We start from the raw sequence: 18,490 nt of genomic DNA on the forward strand, positions 1-18,490 counted from the left end.
ATTCTCGAACCCAAAGTCGAATGGTGGTACGGAGGGGTATGTCAAGGGGCTTAGCAGGTTAAGGTGGTGGTGGTCGAAGTGGGTGGAGTGCGAAGGCGTAGGTGGTGGTGGTGGAGAACTGCAGAACATGCAGTTTCAGCAAAGGAAGCCGGATGATCCGGGCCAGGAGCCGGATGATCCGGGCGCGTCCGGATGATCCGGGTCAGGGCCCGGATGATCCAGGCAGGTCAATCGCGCTCGGGAACTGCTCGGGATGAACTCGAAAACGGCGAGAAATTCGAATATTTCACGGATTTTGGAAGGATTTCGAGGGGGGGAAGGTGGGAAAAGGCAAGGTCCACGAGTTACACACTGAATCCACGGATCAAAATCAACAAAACACCATCAAAACCAACAAATCACAAAAGCATTTGCGAGCTATTTTTGGTGGGGATTTTCGGATTTAGGGCTAAAACAACAAAATCAAGTTAGAAAACACGGGGTAGGGGCTCCAAAAACGTGATCAGCGTGGCTCATGATACCAAGATGATGTAGGGCGGAACCCTAGGGGCCGATCTTTCACGTTTGGAGTGGATCCTACGGGGAAACACGAAGAACATGCTGAAGAACACGAAAGAAATCACAAGGGGAAACGAGAGAAACACTCAACTGACACGAATTTGATCACACATGTGCTAGATCATCGAGGCACAAAGTAACACGAGATCCATAGTCAACAAAGGACAATACAAAGGTAGCCGTTCTTCTCTGGGAGGAGGTCTTGATTTTCTTCTCCGGATGGAGGCCTTAAATCCGGATGGATCTTCTCCGAAGAGGTGCGGTCCCTCACGAGGAGTAGATCCGTGCGGATGAGCAATGCTCTATCTCAAAATGAGCTAAACCAATGCTAAGTCTCGAAGTGAGGAGTAGGAGTCCTATATATAGGCTAGGGGGTGAAGGGGTACATGGGCTCAGCCCAACACGCGCACGCAGGTGCTGGCCGGATGATCCGGCAGGGGAGCCGGATGATCCGGGCTCGGCCGGATGATCCGGGTGGAGGCCCGGATGAGCTGGTGGTGCAGGCGGTGGCGGCGCAGGTCCGAATGTCCGAGCAGGGTCCGGATGATCTGGGGCGGCGTCCGGATGATCTGGCTTCAGGTGAGGGCTTCGGGTGTCTTCGGCGCACTTTAGCCGGATCGTCTGGGCTCTGTCCGGATCGTCCGGCCCTCGTCCAGATCGTCCGGCCAGTCTGGGACTTGGCGTTTTTCCTCTCCGTCTTCACGCATGTCTTCCGCTTCCGGCTTTCCTTGCTTCCTAGCTTCTCCATGGCTAACTCCTTGGTACCTGAGTATGCAAAGCGTCTCCGTTTGAGGTAGTAGCCATGTCTCATGTGAATCGAAAGGAAGTTGTGAGAGGAGTGATGTCACCTCGGTTTCGAGAGCTCTTGCACGTGCTCAAGTCATAGGTCCAAGTGGTGATGTAGGGTATGTAGATGCGTCCATGGGGATGATCGTGGGATGCTCCGCATCAAGATGTCTGCATTTCATATCAACAGTTTAGCAACAAAAGTTTCCATTATCTTCCATACTAAACACATTAAGAGCAGTTACCATGCATCAACACTCCTCCACCATAACCAACACAAACCATGGCTAACTGAATCCATGGGTACCTGCCAACTTTCAAATTTTCCGGAGGAGTGCCTTTTTTCAAAAAAAAATATTGGGATTGGGCTTCCCTATACAAGCTATCTCATAAACTTAACAAGCAGAATAAACTCCTGTCCTGAGTAAAACACATTTAGTATGGAAGATAGTGACTACCCCCACCGCTCGATGAGTTTTACGAGCACACAAAATAGAAGTTTATTTGAAGTTTTAGAGCTCGCCTTGAAAATTTACTTGGAATGGCAGTGAAATACCATGTATATGCAGGTACGGTGGACACAATGTGGCATAAACTTGTTTCAAGAATTGGATGCACAAGCGATGATTCTTCTTAGTACATGAAAAGGCTAGCAAAAGGCTGTGGGCAACCACTTTACCAAGCACAAAAACCTTAATCATTCATTCTCTAATAGTAACATTATTAAGGAAAAATAATCATGATGATAACCTTCAAACCATGAATACCTCCAAGGCTGAACTACTTCACCAAGCACAAAAACCTTAATCATTCATTCTCTAATAGTAAACATGTGCCAAGCCAATCATCTGTCCTGCATTGGGAGATACCACCACAACATAGGTTCAACTTAATGCAACTAATGCTCTTTGTCAATATAATATAACTCTCTTGCTTGATTAAAGATATGCACTATCATAGTCTCACTTCTATTTTAACGAATTAAATAGAGGATGCATGTTTACTTCTCAATATACTTATCATAAATGAAGCACATGACATTCAATTCATTCTTAAATTTTACTGTAAAGATATAAGTGAAGTACAAGAGTAAATGATCATACTTATTCAATGAGGGATTCTCCAAGATAGTGGGGTCAATACTAATGACTAGAGTTTGACCTCTTCCATCCCACTTTCAATAATAATGTAATCCACATGAATTGTGTCAACCTCCTAAATAGTGACATCAATACTATCTAAAGTTAACCTCTTCAAAGGCACTTTCAATGATAATTTTATCCATACTCTAAAAGATATAAGTGAAATCCGTGGATCATTCTACAAATAACATAAATATAGAGAGACCAATATCCAAGCTCAAAAGATATAAGGGAAGCACACAAGGAATTCTAGAAACCAAAGTCAAAAGATTTAAGTGACGCACAAATAAAGCCATACTTAAGAGATATAATAAGTGAACTACATGGATTGTTCTGTAAATCAACCAAGGACCATAAGAAATCATCCCCAACCAGCATAGTGTAAATTTATTAAAATGAAAAAGAAATATGATGCTCTAATACTTTGCACATATCATGTGAACAAATAAAAATATAGGCTCAACCGAGACATACCTTTAGTTGTAGAAAAAGATGAAGGGGATGCGAGAGCGTCCCCAAGCTTGGAGTTTGAGATCTCTTAAAAATTATTTCTCGGGGATCCCTCGGGCATCCCCAATCTTTAGATCTTGCATCTCTCCAACTTTCTCTCATATCGCTATCTCCCGTGAATATTAAAATTTTCACCCACAGAAAATTCAACAGAACTCGTGAGATACATTAGTATACATAAAAATAAATCACCAAATCATGTATTGTCAAGACAAGTTGCATAATTTTTTTCTAACATTAGCTACTATATACTATCATTTCCAAAATTTATATCCCCCAATATAATTAAAGAAAATTTAGAATAAGTGGATAAAAAAACTATAACAACAATCTGTCTAAACCAAATAGTCTGGAGTAACTAATTCTAAACATATACTTCTGAAGCTCCAAATATTGTGAAAGATTAGGAAGTAATAAATTCTTTTATTACAATATTGTATAAAAATTTCATAAAATTAGCACGTTCTAGGAAAATATAATAATTTAATTATGCAACAAAACTTTCTGTTTCTGCAGAGCACACATTCAATATACAATTTAAACATCCTATAGGAAAACCTTGGCGCTTCATTCTTACGGTACAATGTTTTATGTATGGGGATAGTTAAATTTATAAGAAATTTCCATGAAAAGATTAACATTATTTCCACGAGCATGAAGAAAGTGTTCAAGGTCGACCCTCACTTCTTCAATGCACAAATATTCAACCACTTATCTTTTTGAAAATAGGTTTTCATTTTCCCTCTTTATTTTTGTTTTGTTTTTGAAAAAAAGTAGCACACAAAAGAAGAATAAGACTCTCTAAAACTTCTGGGTTGTCTCCGAGGCAGCGCTTTCGTTAAAGTCTTAAGCAATGCATAAAGGTGCAAGTGATTTTTTTATTTTGCATTTTTAAATTTTACCCACAACCAAAGAAAGAAAACAAGAATAAAAAACTACTTAGTGATAAAAGCAAACAAACATACACAATAATTTCCATTCTATGTTGCCGACAACAGCGCTAGAAAGAGCTTGATAATTCCCAAGTGCAAGGAATTGTCGTAGCACTTTCTAAAGATGGAATAAGTGGTATGGAGTGTCGAACCCACAAGGAAGTAATGGTAAGATCAATATGTCCTCAGGCCCTACCTGCCACTAATACAATCCAACAAACACTTACCATTTGCTTTGTCTAGAAACAAGAAATAAAACTACAAAATGGTTATAAATAGGTAGCTTTGCAAGGTAATGAAGAACATAAATAGAAAATTAGGTGTTGACTAAGTAATGATACAATATAATACAAATAGCGAGTGTGTAATAGTGGTGGTATGGCGTGGGGAAATGTACATGGAAAGATCAAAGCCTCGCGGGACGCATAAAGAGACCTACCCAGTACCCTTGTGCATGCGAACCTAACAAGAGATGATGATGCCAGCTACACCGCGCTTTCTTTTCGACCGACCTGACATTCGGAGGAGAATTAGGAATGGTTGTATCCATGTGTCGGGTGCCTATAAAAAAGTAAAAGAAAACATGGACCGGGAGAAAGAAATCGCTATTTACTGTCAGACATGTACAAGGTGCCACTACAAAAAATTGCTAAATTATTACGAAGTGCCACACATATACAAAGTGCCAAATGATTACGAAGTGCCTACAAATTTACAGAAGTGCCAAATATTAAAAACTACTTGTCAATTCACACGAAGATCTCTACAAATACAATATGTTGTTAAGTTCTACTTGATCAATCATTAAGTTGTAATGGGTCAACCACTAAGTTACAACAGGAGAAAATACATCGTAATGTGCAGTCAAAGTTCTACTACATGGATGTGGAGGATGGGTGCCCACCAATTTCTTGATTCAAATGCCCTCGTGGATGTGCAGCTGGACGCCAGCGTCCCGGGTGTCGACCAACTTGAGCTCACCGGTCAGATCTAGTGAAGAGAAAGCAAGACAGACATGGGAAGGACGCAAGTGATGGCGACACAAGGCATCATAAAGCGCATAAACAAATCAATGTTTTGCATCCAGATCCTGTCGCGGAGTAGGAGGCTCCTACTCATCATTCGAGCAGGGGTGGGGGAAGACCTCACGACCAATGTGTCTTGTGCCTAGGCGAGAGGCTCATCGCTAGATCCCACCTTAGAGGGAGGTCGTTGGTGTCGATTATTTACTATAGTGAGGAGGGTAGGGGATATGTTTTGGTTGTTCTCGCCATCCTAGGATGGGGATAGGCACGATGATGATGCACCATAGTGAGCTTGACAGATTCTGACGGTTATTGTCTAGATCTGGTCTCCTCGCGTCTTCCTCGTCACCCATGGTGAGGATCCTATTGTGACCACAGAAGGAGCACGCCGACCTCCTCCTCTCCATGGGTTCATGCACTCCTTCTACCTCCACCCACGATCTTGTTTGACATAGCACATCTCCTTCCAGGAAGAGGTGTGGTGGAGGCGAGGGGAGAGGTGGTGTCGTCAGCTGCTTGGGGGAGTGGTGGTTGGATCTGGTTGGTAGGGGCGAGAGGGAAGGTGAGGTCGGTTGGAGAGGAGAGTAGAAATATTTTGAGAGGAGAGTGGAATTGTGTGGAGGGGGTGACGAGAAGTGTAGGTTGATTTAAGGATGCTCTAGGGAGAGGCGGGCAGTATGGACCCACACTTGTTAGTGAGGTGCTTATTCTCTCTCTCTCTCTCTCTTTCTCTCTCTCTGTGTGTGTGTGTGTGTGTGTGTGTGTGTGTTTTCAACTAGTTTAGCTGCCCGGATCATGAGGTGGGGTGAATAGTTGGATTTCATCTCCATGGGTACACTAACATAGCACATATTTCATTAACAAGCACTTATTCAACAAGCACTTTGAACTGCAACAGAGAACCACAAAATTCCAATAGTGAAAACTTATAAACTTGACGTGGCTTTTGGTATAATTGTTGAGACAATTGTCAAATTGTTTGTCGAGATCATGCATAAAATATACCAGTGGATAGCTATGGATTAGGTGACAGTTTTTATGTAACACACTTTTCAAGCTTTCTTTGTGGTCTAATAGCAATTTTGAAAGCAGAGTTTTTCCCGTCGAGTGACATCGATAGTACATTTTTAGACTTGTATCGCTTGCGAGAATGATGTAGATGATATACTATTGGAAAGATATTGAAGAGGAAAAAAACTAGGCGTCGCTTTCCTAGTTCCTCGTGGTTTAAGAGCGGTTAAAAAAACTAGACGTTGTTTTTTGGCGCAGTCCAAATTGACAAGTGAACTGCACCAAAGGGGCAACTGAACTGAGCTGGCTAATAGAAGTCGACTGAGTGCAGTTCAGTGAAATCAAAGTGAAATTTTCAGCACCAACAAGTGAACTACCAGAAATATTTCCCATGCGAGGATGTTGACTTCCTGAATAGAAGCGAACCCTGACACAATGAAGCGATCTGCAAGTTTTTCTACATCATTTTTCCCCTATGTTCTGGGCTCCACGACATGAGAGCAGCAAACTGCATATGTGTTTTTCCACAATTATTTTACACAGAGAACCAAGGAACTTATTATAACAAACTACTTCCATTTTCTTAGAAATTTATGAACAAGTCCCTAACTTTTCACAAATGGCCCCTGAAAACTCCAAGATACTTATTGTGTCCCCTATGGAGCATTGTGGCACACCAAAGCCCGTGCATGCGTGAGGCAAAATGTCTGTCATACATTGGAGAACTATAGTACCATGTCGCACACCGATGACAAAATCCTGGGGTGGCCTCCACCATACATCGGTTGAGCCTTGGATCGGTGCTGGAATCAAAGGGGAGGGGAAGAGCATGGATGACATGGGGCAAGCCACAAGGGTGGCCCGATCTTCATGAATTTTAGGCGTATTTGCAGAACAACACAAGGAAATAGAGGAAATCATGAGGAATCACAAAGAAATCAAGGAAAACACATGGATAACTTGTGATTCCAAGGTGACACCCTCTTGTAATCGTATATCCACATTATTTCTTAAAAATTCATTGGAGAAGCAAACAACGAGGTGGAAGATTCTTCCCCGAGTCATAAGACATGGATGGCTTGCATTCATGGAACAAACCTTCTCCATAAGTGGAGGTCTTGAACTCCAAACGAGTCTTCACTGCAAAGGGTGGCCTTGTACTATATGGGGAGTCATCTTCACAAGGAGAGGTCCCACAAGGGGAGGTACCTGAGGTAAGCTATAATGTATTGTCATTTCTTAGCTAAACATAATCTAGGAGGGGGATGGGCATATATAGGTCCACCCACGAATGGGTAAATGAGGACGAAAAGATACATAGGCCAGTTGCCAAAAAGTTGTGCGCATGCAGTTGTTATATGGGGTCCTCCTGGCTGGTATAACCGGCCAGTGGGGCGAGTGTTCACCAGGCAGTGGAGGTAGGTGCCATGCTCCAAGGGTTTACACTATGGTAATTGCCTAGTATAATAGTGACTGACGTTGGGTTTTCTCGGGTTCCTGCTAGTGCAACCGGGTGGGCTGAGCTTTTTATATCAGCCACTTGGATGTGGACATCCTTTCCCGTCTTTCGCCACGTGAGTGTTGGTGTTTCTTCTTCCGCTCCCCATGATTCGGTTGCAAATGGTGTGAGCTCTCTCTTGTGCATGTCCTCCTCCATTGCACAATTGTCACTAGGCAACTTATATGTGCAAATGAAGGATGATCAAGTATTATACCATCCATGAGTGAATCAAGTAGACACGCATAAAATGCAGAATTCACCTTAGTAGATGTAATGCATGTGTCCCTTAGCGAGGGAGACAAAGCCATGGTGATGATTGTAGGATGCGATTTTTCATCTCATTCACTGCACTATTCAAGAGGAGTCTTCCTCTACATAAAACATCATCACCATAGAGAAGGGATAGATCAGAGTTGCCACAAAAATGGAACATGTCAATCACCATGTACTAAAGGCCTACACATGCACAGAACAAACAAAATAATGTGCTTTCATGGTAAAAAAATGTGGCATCCATCAATACCCATCGCTTCTCTTGCGCATACCATTGCCAAGTAATATGGTTGATGAATATATGGTGTATTTATGCATATGTCATAGAAATGATGTGCATGGTATAAATAAGGAAAACAAGCATGCTTCAGATGTAACATGTAAAAATATGTAAGTATATATGAGAAAGCTATGGGGGCCTTATCATGCAAGAATAAAAGCAATGTCACACTCAACACATAGAATATAGAAAGTATTCAACATGATGATGGCAACAATAGGAATTATTAGACAACATTCAAAACAAAGCATGTGAAAAGCATGGAAATGGTTGCCATCAACCCTATGGAAAGAGCAATTATTCATCATGGGTGATGCAACACACAAGGTATATGCAAAACAAAACCATGGCAAAAGTTTCATTGTGTAGGCAAGAGCTCCTACATAAACAAAAATGTGTCATCATGCCACCCTAACACAACAAGCATCATGAAAGGAATGGGTGAAAGATCTAACATGATAAAAGCAAGTGATTACTCCACCAAGCTTGTAAATACACATAAAAGTAATGCATTGATGGGTCATTTATAATGCAGAGCATGGGTCACAAAGGCATGTCATTGGAATAGAAATGCTTAAATCATGCAATGTGAATATGATAATATGGGCACAACATATGTATTGGAAAATACCCAAGAACCATGTGAGTTCAATTTAGAAGAGATACGCGAATTCGTGTCATAAATAAGAAGATAGGAATGATACTCCATGGAGACCCACGCCTTGTTTGCTCTCAAGAGCTCATTTTGTAACTTCATGTTGAGTATGAGTTGATAAGTAGTCATGAAGTCCTAAGCGTGCAAAAGATAAAACTAAGTATGTTTGTGCATGGTAGATAAAGAGATCATCCATCATGATGTGTTTGCTCATTTGTACACCACTGTTAAACTCGAAGTGCATGAATAATAGGTGCATCAATGTTTATATCCATGGCACTATGCATATTGTGCAAGGAAGGAAAAAACATGTTGCACATGGTACAAACTAAAATTTCCAATCATATGGGAGAATTCTATGGGGGCATTCTCATGTGCAATAGTATAAACATTGTTATACTCCAAATTCTATATGTTTGAAGCAAACAAGGGGAGTTTTGACAAAAAAATATGGAATGACATGTGCAAAGCATGGGTATAAATGTAGTCAAGTTGCATGGAAGAACAATTGGTCAACAAACTTGACGCAACACACAAAGCATTCTTATCTTATGGATGGGAAAATGTTAACCACAAATGATACATATAGCACTATTATGCTTGAAACCAAAACAAAATAAAGAAGAACTATTCATCATGTTTTTTACAACATGTGAGGCATTACCAAGAACATTTACCATACGAAGGTGGTCATGGCAAGGCATATGAAGTTTATTAAAAGAATTATGCAAACGTAACATGGTAATATCATCACAATATACGCAAATACCACAAGCTAAAAAAATTTCAACTATGTCTTTGCACAAATCAAATTCAACTTAATTCACATGCATAGGTGCTAAGGATAGATCTTGAAGATGCGATTTCATAAACCTTAAGCATAGCACAAGACAAATTCATGGGACTATCAAGCATGATATTACATATGGGATTGACATAAGATATCACATGCAGAACTCTATCACAACTACTCGATATCATATATTGTTACCTTACTCATCATAGATAGGTGGAAAATCAAAGCACGCAGAAGGAAAAATAGGGCGTGCCATAAAATATGAGCATTATTATCATGCAAGTTGTCCAAGTCCAGTAGCAGGATAAACACATCATCAAGACCCATTGTACCTTTGTGTTCCCGCTCATGTGTAGTAAGTGTTGTAGTGGAAACGAACATATCATGTCCAAGTTCAACATTTTGATGGTAAAATGTGTGTGTGTGTGGGGGGGGGGGGTATTCTTCCACTATGGCCATTGTCTTGCCCATTGGAGGGAAGAACTTGTCGAGGATTGGGGAGCCATCAAGTACGAGACCTTGCACCAAGTAAGAAGAGACAATGGGAGTAGAGGTTAAGTTGTTAGATTGGTAAATGGCCCCAGATCAAAATGCAAAGGTGACTAAAGGAAAACAATAAAAAATAGGCTAGGTCTAAAGGTCTGCAGCTGTGAACTTGCACTCGAGATCCTATCTAGATAATCAACATGGCACTGGTAAAAATTGTTACATATATCTTGTCAAAGTATTGTTATGGGAGATGTGTCCAAATAACCCACGGCCAAGGGCCTCTGAATCGTGGTTCCATTGTCCAACAAAGGCCCTTCCAACACATGGGGTTACCTCAGTTATTAAGGGACAATCAGAGAAATACATTGGGCATTTAATGATTGCACCTTATCTACCCCTAGAGACTATATTTCAGCTACAATACTAATCTTATTGCCATTGACGTTCGTCATAACCTTCCATTCTTCTCTACCCTAAGCCTCTCCTTGTCAAATCTTCGGTATCTTGTGTATTTATAAGCCCTAGGATCAATGAAGGGACAAAACCATTGTGTAGCACATATAGATAATGTTAACTCAAAGTAAACCAAGGATATCTTAGTGCATGTACATGGGGATACGAGGCTATGGCTTCCCCATTAGCCCTTGGGGACTACTCACACAATGCAAATAAATCACATGCAATAGGCATTATAAAGATTTCTACTTAGGGATGAATGAGTATAAGTCATACAATGTTGATCACACTATACACTCGATTTCAAGTATGATGGCTAGAGGAGATAAAGACTATGGTGGTGGTGATGGCTATGGAGTGGTGGTGGGTGATGGAGATCGGAATGAGTTGGTAGCTCTCATGAATGGTCAGTCGTCTTATTGGTGGATCTCATTTGGTGAAGGTTTCCCATCCTTTATAGTGCAGATGGGCTGAATAGGGTTTCAGAGTGTCTCCGATGCAAATCAGCCTAGAGCCCCTTTACCGATGTTCTCATGCATCACGTCATGGAGGCGGTGGCATGCGATACGAGTAGTATCACAAGCATGGAGGCTTGTAGGACATGACATTGTGTTGCCTTCTTCTGTGGACACTGTTGTGTTGCTCCTTTTGATGGGCATCACTTGTGATGTCCTACAAGAGCAAAGGCAGTTGTATCACTTTCGTGATAAGTTGAGTGTCGAATCCACAGAGAGTAGAATGGAAGGCACTACTAACCTCATAATTATTTTATTGCAAACATAGTTCCATACACACCCAAACCAGAATTTGGAAATAGACTACTCTATAAGTTACTAGTAAAAAGGAGTTTATGTAAACTATGAATGGAAATGTAAAAAAGTAAGGTGTTCTCGAGGGTTCTAGAGTCATCGCTACTAATATGATCCACACAACAAGTGTGGAGCCTAGCTCTCTATCAAATCACTAAGCCAATCTTTATATATAGAAGTGGGCGGTTCCTGGTACAGATATGTTCTACTCGAAGTAGACTTCATATCACATAGGCCACCACCATAGTTTCCCCATGCTGGTTATCACTATGGTTCTTAAGGGTTTTCCCGTGGACGCAGCCAGATGTGAGTTTCCAAGTTACTCCCCTACCAACTACAAAAGGACAAGAAATAAGCTTTTATTGTTTCCTCACATTACGTCAACATCCGAACCTAAACGAATAAAAGTAATTTGCTTCATGGGCAATCACAGCGATAATACAAGAGAGGCCTCCTCTCAACATTCGTGAAGGCTACTAACTCGGAAATAAACATAAGATATTGGATCACTTCAAGGAATCTAATTCTAGTCATAAAGAGTTCATCCATATCCCCGAAAATAAGTACAACTACTCAAACATGTAAAGGAAACACATAAAAGAGAGGTTCAAGTTACAAGATGGCATTGAGCCAATGAAACGAGAAGGCATGGCAGTGTTGGTGAAGATAGTACTGATGGTGATGGCGTCAGGACGTTGGTGATGAAGGATGTGTCGGTGGAGGCGGCATGGTGGAGATGGCATCGGGCCGAAGGCTGGTGCATGCAGTGGCGGATCCTCCTCCTCCTTCTCTTGATCTTGTCCATTATTCCATGAAGGTGTTGTTGGTGTAGCAATGGAGGTGATGGATATTGATCTTGGATGAATGATGGATGATGGCACCGTCTATGGTTGGAGAAGTATTTTTAAGGGCTCTCCCAAAGCCTCCTCCATAGATGTAGCTTTTCTCCTTTGATCTAAGGGCTCTATATGAGCCTAATCCTCTCCCAAACTCTTCCTTATTAGCCAAGTATCGCGTAATAACCAACGGGGACAAAATCGATGAAGAATCCTGTCTAGAGAGGAATCTTTCAGAGCTATCTAGGCCTGGTACGAACAGTGGTCCGACCAAGTTTGATCATACCAAAGGTCGTCGAATCCAAAAACTTTTACATCCACATTATGTTTTCAATGTTATTGAGCTCATTGCAAGAACAACGTCGATGCACCTGTGCTATTAGATCTTAATTTGGAGCACTTTGGGAAAACAAATCTCATTTTTGACCTTCTGAAATGCATAAGTTTGGTGCTCATAATCCTCCGTATTAAATCCATCTTTGGCATTTTCATTGTGCTTGGTCCTAGGTTGCTCTAAGACACCTTTAGACACAATAAAACAAAGGAAACTAATAAAAACTAAAGAAAAACACAAACTATGCAATGCTCACAATGAAAAGAGTGAAAAATAGTAATCATGCATAATGGACATATATTTGGTTCAATGGAACATGATATATGCAAAGAACATGCAACAAATGAGCTCTAAAAATCATAAAATATAGAGCCAACAAACTCCCCACACTTATACCTTGCTCGTCCTCGAGTAATAAGGTTGACTACCTAAGCTTTGCCAACTCTAAAGCTTATGCTGAAACCAAAACCCAAGAGTGAATCCATGCTCATTATGCAAGCATGCAAAAATTAACTAGCAAGGGAGTGATACATGATATCTCCTTAGTTCCATCGCCATGGAGGTCAAGACAGATGGAATATTTCTATGGAGTCCAAATTCCCATGGCCAAAGGTTTAGAGAGAATGTCAAATTATGTTATGAACAATGCAATGCCCGTCATGGACAAAAGAAACTATGGATTATCAATCACTTCAAAAGCACCAACCCAAGGCATACCAAGTACAATTGGAAGATCGTCCATCTGCATTAGTCAACCGCTCAACTACCTATGCAGAGATTTGCGCAAGCCTATGCCTCGCGCTTAATGGGGAATTAGAAATTTTTTGGGGTTTTAAGAATTCAAAAACATAGGAAGTCTTTCATCAACACAACTAGCCATTAGGAAGGCATTACGATCATTGTTGATGCGACTATGCGAGCATTAGGCCATGCAACTAGGATGCAAAAAGAGCTATGAATATGTGAAATCTCCCCTACGGACTAAGTGAGGGTGCATCCAACTTGCTTCCTCATGAAGACCTTTAGCATTTGAGGAAGCTTGTCAACGGAATAAAACATGCAGCTTATGAAACTTTCTAATCTACAATGCATGAAGTGGTGCTACTGTGAAGCACAAGTTTATACTAAAAAGTGAAATGATGTTGCTCCTTCTCTCATCATCACCCTTTTTTGTAGCACCTCTGTGGTGCATCTCTTATTTGGTCTCTCTCTTTTTGGTAGAAGCAACACCTTACAATGATGATGAACACACTTTTCTACAAACACACTTAAACTAAATGTAATCATAACTCAATATCAAAACATGAGAGAAAGTCGGTATGAATGACTCAGGTTGTGTACCAGGATATGCAATGATTCAGCGTAGCATAAACATCAAAAAATGGACAAGCCATAAAAATATCATGCTAGCCATACTATGGTCATGCAAGGCAAATCAAAATAAATAATATGTCTCTAGTCATATGTAATATGATGGTAGTGCAAGGCGATATACTCGGAATGGCTATAAAAATGCCATGATAGCTACTTATGGTGGTTGTTTTGAGGAGATGTAGCGTTTATGTGTAGGAGAACAAGAGAAAGTCCTCCCATAGGTTTGGATGTACCAGAGAAGTATGCGCCAGGTCTCAATGTGAGAATGGGCAATGCTCGGTACCGAAGAGGCCAGCAATAAAATATGAACATAAATGCAAAGTCTTCAAACTCATTTTAGTCATAAAGAAGGCAAACACTACACAAGAGCATCACCGTATCATGTTGCATAAGAATCAAAATCTAAGCACTATGAGGGGGTAGATTGGCGGGGGATACCGTTGGACATCCCGGATCAACCAAAGTTGTTTGGTTCATCAGCAAAACTCTCTACAACATTCGATCGCTAATCAGGCCACAACTATACTCCCCAACTTATGTAATTAGGTGAGCGAAAGGCAAGAATTTAAGCGACTCTTGTATTATTTTTGATAAAAAGAACATGGCAATGTCTTTCAGAAAATAATCAGATTTCCTCGCGCTAAATAAAATGAATGCAAAGAAGCATGTCAAAACAAGGGACACACGGTTGCACAAGAACTTTATGATAAAGAGCATTACACGAAACACTATACATGCACAAGTAACTTCCCCACGCTTAAAACTTTGCAATGACAAACTAGGGAAAATTATGAAAGTAAAAAAGAAAATAATGTTATCAAAAGAGAGTGTGTGACGTGGTTACCTCCCCAAGCTTAAAATTAAGCAAGAATTATATACTTTTACCGTTGGGCCGCATATGACCTCTCCTTTAGTAAAGGTGGACCTTGCTTCAATGGATCTCCAAGTTGTGGTCCGGTGGCTGCCCCCGATCTAACCTACTGGAAAGACTAAAAACAAGGTACTTGTATGCTTTTTATGTTTTGGGGGCTTTTCATTTTTTTAATAGCACAAAGGATTAGTGTCACAAGTAAGTTCATTAACCTAAGCACCATGCATAAATCGATAAACTAAGTCTAGGAGTAATATGTACCCCTAGATTTGGATGAAGTATGTGCAAGACAAGATAACAAACATGAGTGTGCAGCTCCTAAGTGCCTAATGAAAACAGAGATCCTCACTTAAAGTGAGAAACTCGATACTAAGCAACTTCTATGAAATGAGGTTCGTATTGAAAAACATTATCGGGTGCTTGTGGTTGAAGTTCGTCAAATTGAAGCAATAGAGCGGCTTGTGCGGATATTTTATACAGTTGGCACCATAATGTACATGACAGCACATAAGGTCCAAGCCCATGCGAAAATAACACACGGAGAAAATCACCGACTCGATATATGAATGTAGTTCCTATATCCAATCAAGAAAAATAAATAAACGAAAACATATTTGCTACAGAGAATTACTACCTCCGTATCAAAATATAAGAAGTTTTGGTAGGTCATTTTAGCCTACCAAATATCTTATATTTGATACGAAGGGATTAATTTTGAAGGAGGTACGAGGCAATTGATGCAAATTAGAAAGCAAATGATCGGTTAGAAAATACATTAGCAACCTGAGATGTGGAAAACAATTCAATTTGAGGTATTTATTTCCTCGTATGAGCACGCTTGGTTGCACAGTCTGCTGTAGTTTGCTCTCAAAGTTCAGTCCTGAGTGCCACCTTTGGTACGACTGGCGGTACGAGTGTGAGCGCTCATACCATTCGCCATCTTGGAAAATCTTGACTTTTTGTTAGTGCGTTTTGACGTCAGGTACGAGCACGAGCTAATACGGGGCTAGTTTTTATCATGCCGGGTATCCAGCTACAACATGAGAAGTTCCTAATTTCGATTTTCTCCTATTTATGAGAAATATAGTATGAATGCATACGCTAATAACATGCTCACACACTCATGCCTATGAACTCACGCACTCACACCCTACTGTGAGCACCTACGAGAAGTTGAGCCGACACGTGTTGAGATTGACAAAATCACCACAACCACCTTGTAATCAACAAGTTTGTCATAGCACCGAAGGAGTAGCACTGTAAAGACCAAAATAACTTCAAAAAACATGCAATCACCCGTGATAAAAAATTAGACCCGAGCGGACTGGTTTCATCACAAGTAACCTGACCATCTAAGATATGCTTAGTTCGCTTATTAATCCTAGTTTTGTCGATGACATAGGTAGGGATTCTGCATCACTTTATAAAGGTTTTATTTTGCATCATCAATGTTTGCCGGACCTTTGGGCCTCATCCCCAAATTGAAACTTCGGAAGTATGTGGTCTGTTGCCCCGGTAGAGATGCCTAGAATCTGAATGGTAGTGGTTGTGCTCAACAATGGTGCAGCTGTAAGTCTATAATACCTTCTGGTTCAAAATGATTTTGTATTACCTTCATTAATTGTAGCTCATAGAATCAAGCACAACTGGATTTGATTGTCTAAACAAAACTGGACATTTCAATCACATACTAAGTAGCTAATTGCTCGTGCATTGCAATGAAGCCACACATATTCCAGCGGTTCAATACCAACCGTATCCGAAATATACCATACACCCACAATATTCTACATTATGTAAGATTTGGTTTGCTTTGAGTATGAGCAGTTGAAAGAAATATTTTATAAGATTTGAGTGTATTTGAGTATGAGTAGGTGAATGCAGGAAAGTTTCGATTTAGTTTAGGTTTTGGTAATATTTGATTTGATTTCAATATGGGTAGGGCAACGCATGGAATGTTTTTATTTAGCTGAGCTTTTGGTAAGATTTCATTTAATTTAGGTACAGGCAAGGGAACAAAAAGTGAATTTTGATTTAGTTGAGGTTTTGACAAGATTTTATTTTGTTTGATTGAGTTACTACATGACATGGGAGGGATGGCATACATGACGAAAAAATCAAATGAGGAAGGGGCGGGGGTGGAGGCGAACATACAACATACAACTCCCCTTTAATAGTTGAGATGTGCAAGTCAGGGAATTTCCCACTTCCGAAAAGAACGGAGAATCCTCCTTTGGCTAGAGTTGTATTAGATCATGTAGAGTGGTTGATTAGACAATTTTATCTTAAGTGTGCTACATAATCTCGAGAAGACAATAAACAGTTATGTACAGTGTATGATCTGTTAGTCTTATCTCAGGTAAGAAAATATGTGGTGAGAGAAATTGTGTTAAGACAACATCCTTTAATTAAGAGAAGAAAAGTTTTTTTTTATGATTTCTCTCTTCCCCTCAACATTTACCCTACATGGCAATTCTAAAATAAGTCATTGTACAATCCCATACTCGAAATAACATGCACAAATGGGGGACTTCAAAAGATTGCATCCTTGAAGAAATACATGGTGCAAATAGTAATGTGATTTAGAATTTCTGTTCCCGCTTATATAAAGAAGGTTCAGATCAGCCACCGAGCTGCAAGCAGATATTTAACTTCTTTTATTCGTGAGGTCGAGGGATTAACTAACACAACTGAATCATATTATATTTTATATAGACACAATTTTACGATATTGGAGGAAGGTTTTCTATCGTAGCTTATCACACACAACTAGTTAAGATTTTGTGAGATTTCTACGGTGTAAAAGTTTTCAAAAATCATGGGAAAGTACTGGAATAACACCCATAATATAAGATGATCTTTGTGAGATTTCGAGTTTGAGATTGTACAATGATTTATGCGTTATATTTCACCCGCATTTTTGCACATGTGGTCAATTTTTCACCTTATATAGATTTATTGTTTCTATCATAGCTAACCTGGAAAAGATTGACCACACATGCAATAGTGCATGTGAAAAATATTACGATGTTCATATTTCATAAATATTTTACATCTTGCTCAAATATAAAACAACCAATTGCGGCAATAATTTGCATGGCATATTGTCTAATTTGTAAAGGTTGAACGAAAGCGTGAACCACTGAAACTTGGTCTCGGTTCCATGATAAATATGCTCCTTGACATCTTTTTATCTGTGTCTTCTTTTGTCTAGGGTCCAGCACGCGCGTTGATGGCCGATTTATCAGGTATATAACGAGCATCACCTTGCTTGGTTCGGTCATCCAGCTTATGTTCTTCCCACATTTCTAAGAAAAACTTATGCGATCGATCACCAACATGTTTTTTTGCGGAAAAATGTTTGGATTTGACGAGTGCATACCCGCTTCACGCGCAGCCTTCCTCTGGTGGCCACTCCTGTCCCCGCGTTCAACAGCTCCCTTCTCGCGCCCAGGTGCCCCTCCTTGACTCCATGGATTATCCTCCTCCCTCGACGTCGGCCACTCCCGAGCGCTACGCCGATTGGATGCGAGCCCCTCTTTGTCCGCCTGCCCCGTGTAGGCACTCTGCGACGACATGGTCACAATCCCCTGAGTCGCTCCAGTGAACGCCCCCGCTACCGCCCTCATTCCGAGATCCGTCTCGCCAGTGGAGGAGCCTATGGTTGACTTGTGCAACCGCCAACCATGAAGGCGGCGCCATCGCCTCCATGCCTCAGCTCGCCCCCTCCTCCGAGCATGTCTCCTGATGCGAGAAGCTGCTCTAAGTGCCTCTACTCTGGCCACCCCCGCTCGGAGTGCCTTCAAGATTGGCGTTGTAAGTATAGTGGCTTCTAAGGCCACATTTCACGTG

At 40.8% G+C, this 18,490-nt stretch overlaps 1 protein-coding gene across 1 annotated transcript in view; it reads left to right on the plus strand.

Moving 5' to 3' along the window:
• Positions 1 to 18,490, plus strand: part of LOC119331257 (sucrose transport protein SUT3-like) — a 46,190-nt gene that overhangs the window by 18,950 nt on the left and 8,750 nt on the right. The window contains exon 6 of the mRNA XM_037604430.1: positions 17,853 to 17,886. Coding sequence (XP_037460327.1) covers positions 17,853 to 17,886 — 34 coding nt within the window. The remainder of the gene's footprint in view (positions 1 to 17,852; positions 17,887 to 18,490) is intronic.

Source organism: Triticum dicoccoides, chromosome 1B (genome assembly GCF_002162155.2).
Source record: "Triticum dicoccoides isolate Atlit2015 ecotype Zavitan chromosome 1B, WEW_v2.0, whole genome shotgun sequence".
NCBI classification, from domain to species: domain Eukaryota; kingdom Viridiplantae; phylum Streptophyta; class Magnoliopsida; order Poales; family Poaceae; genus Triticum; species Triticum dicoccoides.